Source organism: Clupea harengus, chromosome 3, assembly GCF_900700415.2.
Source record: "Clupea harengus chromosome 3, Ch_v2.0.2, whole genome shotgun sequence".
Taxonomy (NCBI): domain Eukaryota; kingdom Metazoa; phylum Chordata; class Actinopteri; order Clupeiformes; family Clupeidae; genus Clupea; species Clupea harengus.
Genome location: NC_045154.1, coordinates 11,129,823 through 11,137,762, shown reverse-complemented (window position 1 = coordinate 11,137,762; position 7,940 = coordinate 11,129,823). Strand labels below are relative to the sequence as shown.

Here is a 7,940-nt window from a genome sequence, read left to right as displayed (position 1 = left end):
ATTGCGATTTTGTTGTTCCTCAATCTGGCCTGCCATCATGTATCCCGTGTGTTGTATCTACTGTTCAGTCCCTCAGCTCTGTGTTGGCTTTATCTGTATTAGAGGTCAGTTGCTCTAGAGTAGCTATCTCTGGAGAACTATCTGGATGGGCCAGGGCCGTGTCAGGGCTGCATGTGGGCTGTAGCCATTCCAGTGTTAGGTGCTGTCTGACTACAGTATGCACACATTACATCAGTTTCAGTTCTTTAGTCTTCAGCTCAAAAAGGGAACTACAAGATTCTCAGTCACTTTCACTTGGCTTTCAGTAGACCGCATTTGTTTCTTCAAACGGCTGTGATCATTGCTGTCGATTTGACATCAGTAGGGGTTTTCTCAGGTTGTGTTTTCTTCTGTAGTCTTTCTGCTAAATAAAAAAATCATAGCTGTTATTCAGTCGGTTTTATACCATACAGCTTGCTGGCCTTCATGTGAAGTTGTGCTGTCTAAAGCTAGAGCCTTCCTGACAGCTGACAGACAAACAGAAAGGAGGGGCATTACTCCTCGTGGTATTTCTTCAGTTCTTGCCAGATTTCCCTCCCCTTTTGTGGAAGCCATTTTTTATGAGCAAGGGTTATGCGGTCCAAAATGGTGGGAGATATTTTGCGTTGATTGATGGCTGTATTTTAAAGGACATTGTTTACTGGCTAACATTAATATTAGTGTGATTTGTTGTGTTGCCACCAGTCTACACCAGTGTCCCTTTTTTTCTGAAGACTTAAGGGAAAGCTTTTGTGTTGTTAGGACTTGTGTTATTTAATGATTCTGCTGGACACGAGATATGTATTTTGACACGGATATGTGTGAATTGTTCAACAGTGTGGCTCATTGCTTTGTGTTTAGTTTTCTGGGAAACCTCCATGAATGTGATTCTATGACCATAATCAACTAAAGCTGCACTACAACAATCTGATGTGACAACATGGATGTGCTTATACATTTTGTGTGTGTTTTTGAAATTCCTTGGGAGAGACGATGTCCCACCACTCCTGTGTAGTCTGGGCAGCCAGATTGTGGTGATGGTCCGTCCTAATCAGCAGGTGTCCCTGGTCTGTGCGTGTATGTGTCTTTGCTGAACTTGGGCTCATTTTTTGTTTAGTTGAGTTAGATTGCACCAGATTTTAGATGAGACTTGCTATCGATCAAGTGTAATCCTCAGCACATTTCACTCTATAGTTATAGAGGGCCACGTATTTGTATGCATGTATGTGTGTCTGTGTGTGCGTCTGTCTGTATTGCTCCTCTCAGCTCCGAAGCAACCCATATCTCCCCTCTTCCCTGAACTAAGACTCATTTGTGTACTGTGAGCTGGTCCCAGTGATGCGTCTACTGGGGTGGGAGGGTTTGGGGGGGATTAACCCTCCTGTTCTGTTCAGACAGACCCCATCTGTTGTGCCCGGGGTCCTCTGCACCCCTCTGGTCAGTGCCTCCTCTTTGCCATGCCCAGAGAAGGGCCAACCCTCACGGTCCCCACATCGTGGTTTATAGACTCTACTCACTTACCGTAGCAAATCACAATTATTGGAATGGTAATATTAATTTGAATATTCTAATTCAAATGAATGAATCAGTAAAAAGCGACATCTCTTCAAAACGAGCAAAGACGATCTGAGATAACAAACACTTCCTATGAGAATTCATGACTGTAAATGCTGTGTGTGTGTGTGTTTACGTAGAGTCAGGGCTTCAACAGAATAGTAGTTATGTAAGTTCCAAGCTCAAGAGTGAACCGACTTGATGATGCATAATTAAATAATGGTCATTTTGTGAATTGGCTTAAAAGACACTCCTTTTTTTTATAGTTTTGGTTGATGACCCAAAATAACCTTTTACTTGGCCTTTCATATTTCACCTTTTCTGATCAGACCAGCTACTTTCCCTTCAAATTCATGGTCAGAAATGTTGGTGGGCCCTAGATTTGTGGTGTAAGCCTTTAATTTCAGGCAGCTGTTCTCTCTCATTATGACACACCAATGTTTAGGTAGAATTTTTTTTTTTCTAAATTCAACCCCAAACAATAAAAGGGATACCTTCTACTGTAAAAACCTTAGTGATTAAAAATGAAATGAACCTGAGGATGAATGAATGAATCATGATGTATTATTTTGACTTTGACGAGTGCTGGCACTCGCTGACACAAAATTTGAAGTGTTCCAGTGAAATAAAATCCCTGCTTTGTTTTCATTGTTCTTCTGCATTCCAATAGTTCAATAAATATGTAACACAGCAATATTTAAATGAATAATGCTCACCTGTTGCAATGAGTTTTTGTAATGAAGGGAGAGTGAAGATGTGAAATGGAAATTTGCTAATATCTTTGTCATGATTTCTCCTCACTGTGCATTTTGGCTGGAATTTATAATCTACAACAAAACGCTTTGTACTTCTTTACACGCTTATAGCCAGCATTTGGCGTGATATTTTCTTTAAGTGTCCATGTGAATTTGTGTATTTCTAAGGACTGAAAAGAGTGGGGAATGTACTGTACAGTTTGTAAATAAATTGCACCAACTGGGAGCCATATTTATGTGTATATAAGGCTGACCTCTCTAATATGTGACGTGTTGCTTGCTGCCCCTTACTTGGGAACTGAAAATGAGTCCTTGTGGAACTATATCATAACTATAATATAAGGAAATCATTTGGTTTAGTGTATAGGTAGAGGTATAGGTAGTATATGTAGACCCAAGTAGTTTTGCCACCTTTGTGTTTGAATAATCACATGTAAGGGAAACATAAGTAATTATGTTAGCTGCCAGATACCACTGTGGGCTGGTACTGTGAGCATGAGAGGCGCTGTGAATATCATCATTTAAAACCACCAACACCTATTCACCGTTATAAACAAATGGCACACAGTAAACAATAAACTCTCCTTTGTGAGGATTGAAAGATTTTTTTTAAAGATCTTGGGATCGGCAAAAAAGCTGGGCCAGTATGGCCATAGTTAAACTTAAACAGAGAAAGAGAGTTGTACAAACACAGACGAGTAAATATGTGGTGAAATATTTTTTTTATATTACTCATTAACTCTAATATTTTGATGACTTTGACAGAGGGTTAGAAGTACTCAATTACTGCAATTCCTCAAGCTTGTCACTGAAAGCAACCCAGCACCTAACCAAATAAATGAATAATTCTGTACAGCTGCACATGTAAACTAAAAAGCATGTGAATTTTTATGTTTTATGTTTTATGTTCTGACTGGTCCGAGATCAGACATATGGACATGCCCACTCTGGCCTCCCCCCTAATGTGGATGTTCGGCAGACATCCGATTGGTCCTTCTGAATGATGCTTTTTCTATGAAATCCAGAATGTGTGGTACACAGATGGCTTGGAAGGCAGCAGGAGAGAGAGGGGGGTGAGAGTACCAAAATACTAAGACTTTTTTTTTTTTTTTTTTTTTTTTAAATCTTCCTCTCCTATCCCTGTTGCTGCCCGGTGGTGTTGTGGGGCTCATGCCGTCTCAGCCAGTAGCTGCTCGCGGCGCTCCCCAGAGCAGTAAAAATGCAGTTTCCGTGGCAACAGCCTCACCTCCACTGGCATTGCCTCGTACTCCTCATTGTCAATGTGGAAAAAGCCAGCGCCCTCCTATGGTTGGAAAGAGAACAACCATTAACGCTCAGCCACTCAGAGCGAAGACCTTCCAGTTGATGACAGAGCAGGAAAAGTGTGTGTAAATGTGTTTATTTAAATTCCTCTCTTATGACCATCATAGCAAGATGAAAAGAAACAGGTTCACAAATGAACACAGGCAAAGATGAAGACAACCGATATGCAGACAAGCTAGAAACACTTGAACGTAGAATTAAATAACCAGCATGCAACTCATCTATGCAGACAGAAACAACCTACCTCTTGTGGGTTAAGTTTGCAGGCACTGGCCTCCAGTTTCACAGCATTGGGCATACACACCGAAGGGTCCTCTGCTTTCTCAGTGCTACACACACACATACACAACAAGAAAAAAAGATACATCTAAACTCAGACATTTCTAATCAAAAGCTAAATTTCAAGACAAACCCCCTCACCGATTGACTCACCCCATAGTGATGAACTGGCCAACAGTGAGGGCATCTGGCTCCACACAGACCAGCATTGCATCATCTGCCCGCTGAAAGAAAGAAAGAAACAAACAAACAAACAAACACACACAGAGTTAAGGATACACTCGCACAGTGAATAATGAGAGAATAGTACGGTAGTTAGTTATCCAAGAGTACTACCCATTTATAATGAGAGAATAATAAGTTAGTTAGTTAGTTATCCTAGAGTACTGACCCGTTGCACAGGGTTTTTGTTCTGGGTGCTGACTACCAGCTCTGCCGTAGAGATCTCCATCTCTTCCCATCGCTCTGGCTCTGGCTCTTTAGGAGGTTCTAAACACACACACACACACACACACACACACACACACACACACACACACACACACACACACACACACACACACACACACACACACACACACACACAGTATGAATTCCAAAATCAGGCAGAAGACAGTACTAACATCAATGTTTAAAAAAAGTTTTGACTGACACACATACTGTCAGTTTAGCACACGCACACACGCACTGTTACAGTATTACCTATTACAGGAGGGTTCCAGTAGTTCTTCAGCCTGCGGGCGATGCGATATGCGAGATTGGGGCGTGTGAGTTTCTGTGGTATTTCATCTGCTGGTCGGGGAACAGGGGGCAGCAGGGACAAGGAGGCCTGTCGCACCTGAGGCCACTCCTAGTAAAGACACACACACACACACACACACAGATATCTCAGTCTGTCAACACTCACATGCGATTCATCACAAAATCAACCAATGTCCGATCCAGGTCAAGAGGTGGGTCGAGAAGCTGTGTCAATTAACCCGGGTTGACACCTATCTACTAAAAATCAACCCAGGTTTAACCCTGGTCGAATACTGTTATGAAAGGGGTATGTTATAGCGGTAAAAAAATTTTTTTGTAGATTTATGCACATCCACTGTCCACAAAAACAGCTGCTTTCAAACCAGGTCTTTCTCAGGTTATCCCATTAACTGGAAAATATCTGGTGACATTAAAAAGACATTGCAGGAAATTCACCCTGAGTGTGCTGAACCAATGAGCTGCTCTGGTCTTCAATGGGCCAAGGTACCAGTACCTGAAGGCACAAACACAAACAGAAGTAACAGGTCATAATCAACCCTTGGACAACCATAATTATGCAGCTTGCAAATGGCTGAAGGCTATAAGTAAAATGAAATTATATGACACATGCACGAAATACATGAGGTATGTGCTCTTTACATGTGTGGTGTGTATATGTATAATAAGTATTTGAAGCGGCTGCTTACTTGCTGATTTTGGCAGCTACATCTCTGAAAGCCCCCCAGCGGAGACTGACCAGAGCGAACACAGGCTGTTCTTTTTCTCCCTACACACACACACACACACACACACACACACACACACACACACACACAGTGTCACTCAGTCAGTCATGAATACTAGGGGTGGGGGGAAAAATAGATTTTTCGATTCCTCTCGATTCTCTCTAGAACGATTCTGTCTCGATTCATAAAAGTTCATAATCGATTTTTTTAATAATAAAAAAAAAAAAAAAAATTCTAATTTTTTTTTTTTTTTGTACACATTCATTTTGTGTTGAAATGCAAGCGGCATCGATTATTGCAGACTCTGAGTAGAAAACTCAAATGTTTTAAAAATTGAGATGCATCGATAATCGTTTTATCGGTTTAGAATTGATAATCGATAATCGGTTTAGAATCGAGAATCGGTTTAGAATCGAATCGTTGACCTCTGAATCGGAATCGAATCGAATCGTGAGGTGCCAAGAGATTCCCACCCCTAATGAATACGTTATCAAATATAAACTGGCCTCACTGGGGATCACATACAAACCAAAACAATCATACTAGAAGACCCAAAATGATCCATCTCAGCAAAACACATGGTAGGTGAGATTTCCTTCTCACCTATGCGAATTTCATACATAGCCTCACCTGAATCTGCAGAACATCCAGGGGAATGGTCTCTCCCTTCAAAATTGACAGCGTTGCTGAGGTGATGCGTCTGATAGAGAAACATACCAAAAGACACACAGAGAGGCAGGAATCAGAATGGCAGAGATGGCACATTAACTTCACCTCTACCATACTCTAACTCTCATGTTATACTTACTTGACTTTATCATCAGTCACAGGATGTAGGCTGTAGCTCAGGGAATTCTGGGAACCAAGTGGTATGAATCCAATGGGTGTCCTACTAAACACTCCCTGTAGGTGGAATACATGTTTTTTTTTCAGATGTTTCTCACTGACCCAGTAGTAAATGACCTAGTAATGATTCTAATTTAACTTCACCATACCCACACAATAATTAGAAAATCTCTCACCTCATCGGGTCTCCTCAATAGCCCTGTAACAACCTGTACAAACACATCAACAGGATTATATAATGAACATAATACCAAGCATGACACATAACTGGTAATGAATCTGAACAATAGTAGGGTTACCTCTTGCAGTGTTCCATCTCCTCCAGCAACTATTAACATATCAGTGTTTTCCATCAACTCCATCAGCTTCTTGGCCTGACCCTCATAGTCTGTCTGCAGAAGAAATAATGCGTGTGACCACAAGACATACACGGAGAAAATGGCTGCGGCAGAAAGTAAGAGAGAAGTACCTTCACTAATTTCACTTCCACACCAGCCAGGTGTAAAATGGGTGCTGCATTCTTTTCAAACAGGTTGTTGGCCTTCCTATTGATCAGACCGGAAGTATATGATCAATAAAGTCGCCATGGCTAAAAAGAACTACTAAACTTGTGAGCTGGCGGCTGACTTACCCACTGCATGCAGCCGGGTTCAAGATGACAGTTGCTTTCTTTAACTGCTCCTGAGGGCCAATTAGTTGTCGCCCATATTCCTATACAGATACATATAATGCAAATTCAATATATATCAGTATGTTAACATACAAACAGCAAACATGAGTTGATACCCTTTGAAGTCAGACCATGTACATGGTACCTTTAAAACCAAAACAGGCAGACAAGACTCACCCTAGCTTCTTGACAGGCTTCTCTTCGTAAAACATGGTCACTGTGTAAACGAAAAGGGACTGATTCAGACACAGCAAAAAAAACCGGCAGCAATCCTTCAACCACCACAGATCAATTTGAATCTGAATCCAAACTGCACGTGTACGAAATGCTGGTGGCACTTAAGGTTACTATGTGCTATCACTAATAGGCTATTTTGTCCTTCAAATAATGAGTCAATTAAAATTCTATGTCTGTTCTGCAAAACAAACATTTGACTAAGCACTAACACATACATTTCAAAACAATGCAAATACTGACAGCGCAGCAAACTACCTGGGGTACTAGAGAAGGAAATCAAATAAAACACAGTAGCCACAGCGGCAAACTAGCGTCCAAGGATAACCCACCTATGTTTTCCATACAACCAGTGGCCACCGTACGACAGGACACACACTGCAAATGTGGACTTCTTCCAGTGATTCCGTAGCGTCCGAAACACTTTCACAACACGGGCCATAATACTAAAATCTATTACTCAAATCATCACCACTGCAGTTGATTTACTGGTAGTGTGTTCCCCAATTTGGCAAAACATCTAGCGGGTAAGCACTCAATTTGCTGTCATTCTCCTCTAACGCATGACACGAAATGTCCACCAACGAAACCCCTCCTCCCGCGGTGGAAACGAAGCTCAGCACTGTAATGTTCCGCTTGATGAATTGATATATTCCAGGCACGCATAAATAAACGAGACCATTGCATTTATAGTAACTCTATATAAAGTTATTTTAATCGAGTTTATTGGCTCTGTTATTAGAGTAACATGCAAAGGCCTAAGCTACAGTGATA

At 41.3% G+C, this 7,940-nt stretch overlaps 2 protein-coding genes across 2 annotated transcripts in view; one reads left to right on the top strand and one right to left on the bottom strand.

Moving 5' to 3' along the window:
- Positions 1-2,569, top strand: part of dennd11 (DENN domain containing 11) — an 11,231-nt gene extending 8,662 nt beyond the window's left edge. Inside the window, exon 9 of the mRNA XM_012833124.3 lies at positions 1-2,569. This exon is cut by the window's left edge and continues 1,112 nt beyond it. The gene's annotated coding sequence lies outside the window, so the exon portion shown is untranslated.
- Positions 2,570-3,032: 463 nt separating this feature from the next.
- On the bottom strand, positions 3,033-7,925 carry agk (acylglycerol kinase). The gene is made up of 15 exons (XM_012833101.3): positions 7,499-7,925; positions 7,110-7,149; positions 6,894-6,973; positions 6,732-6,807; positions 6,562-6,654; positions 6,439-6,471; positions 6,225-6,319; positions 6,047-6,116; positions 5,378-5,457; positions 5,127-5,184; positions 4,632-4,779; positions 4,321-4,418; positions 4,083-4,153; positions 3,895-3,979; positions 3,033-3,630 (listed from the first exon to the last, which is right to left on the bottom strand). The coding sequence occupies exons 1-15, from the start codon at positions 7,606-7,608 to the stop codon at positions 3,496-3,498; spliced, it is 1,272 nt and encodes a 423-aa protein (XP_012688555.1). The 5' UTR covers positions 7,609-7,925; the 3' UTR covers positions 3,033-3,495.
- Positions 7,926-7,940: the final 15 nt, after the last annotated feature.

What these genes read in the sequence shown, in the direction of transcription:
- agk (XM_012833101.3), bottom strand. Translation starts at nt 7,608, where the DNA reads ATGGCCCGTGTTGTGAAAGTGTTTCGGACGCTACGGAATCACTGGAAG. An exon ending in ATTGGTTCAGCACACTCAGG is followed by an intron (nt 4,780 to 5,126) that starts GTGAATTTCCTG and finishes TGTCTTTACTAG; the next exon opens with GAGTGGCCTCAGGTGCGACA. An exon ending in CTGGAACCCTCCTGTAATAG is followed by an intron (nt 4,419 to 4,631) that starts GTAATACTGTAA and finishes GTGTGTGTTTAG; the next exon opens with AACCTCCTAAAGAGCCAGAG.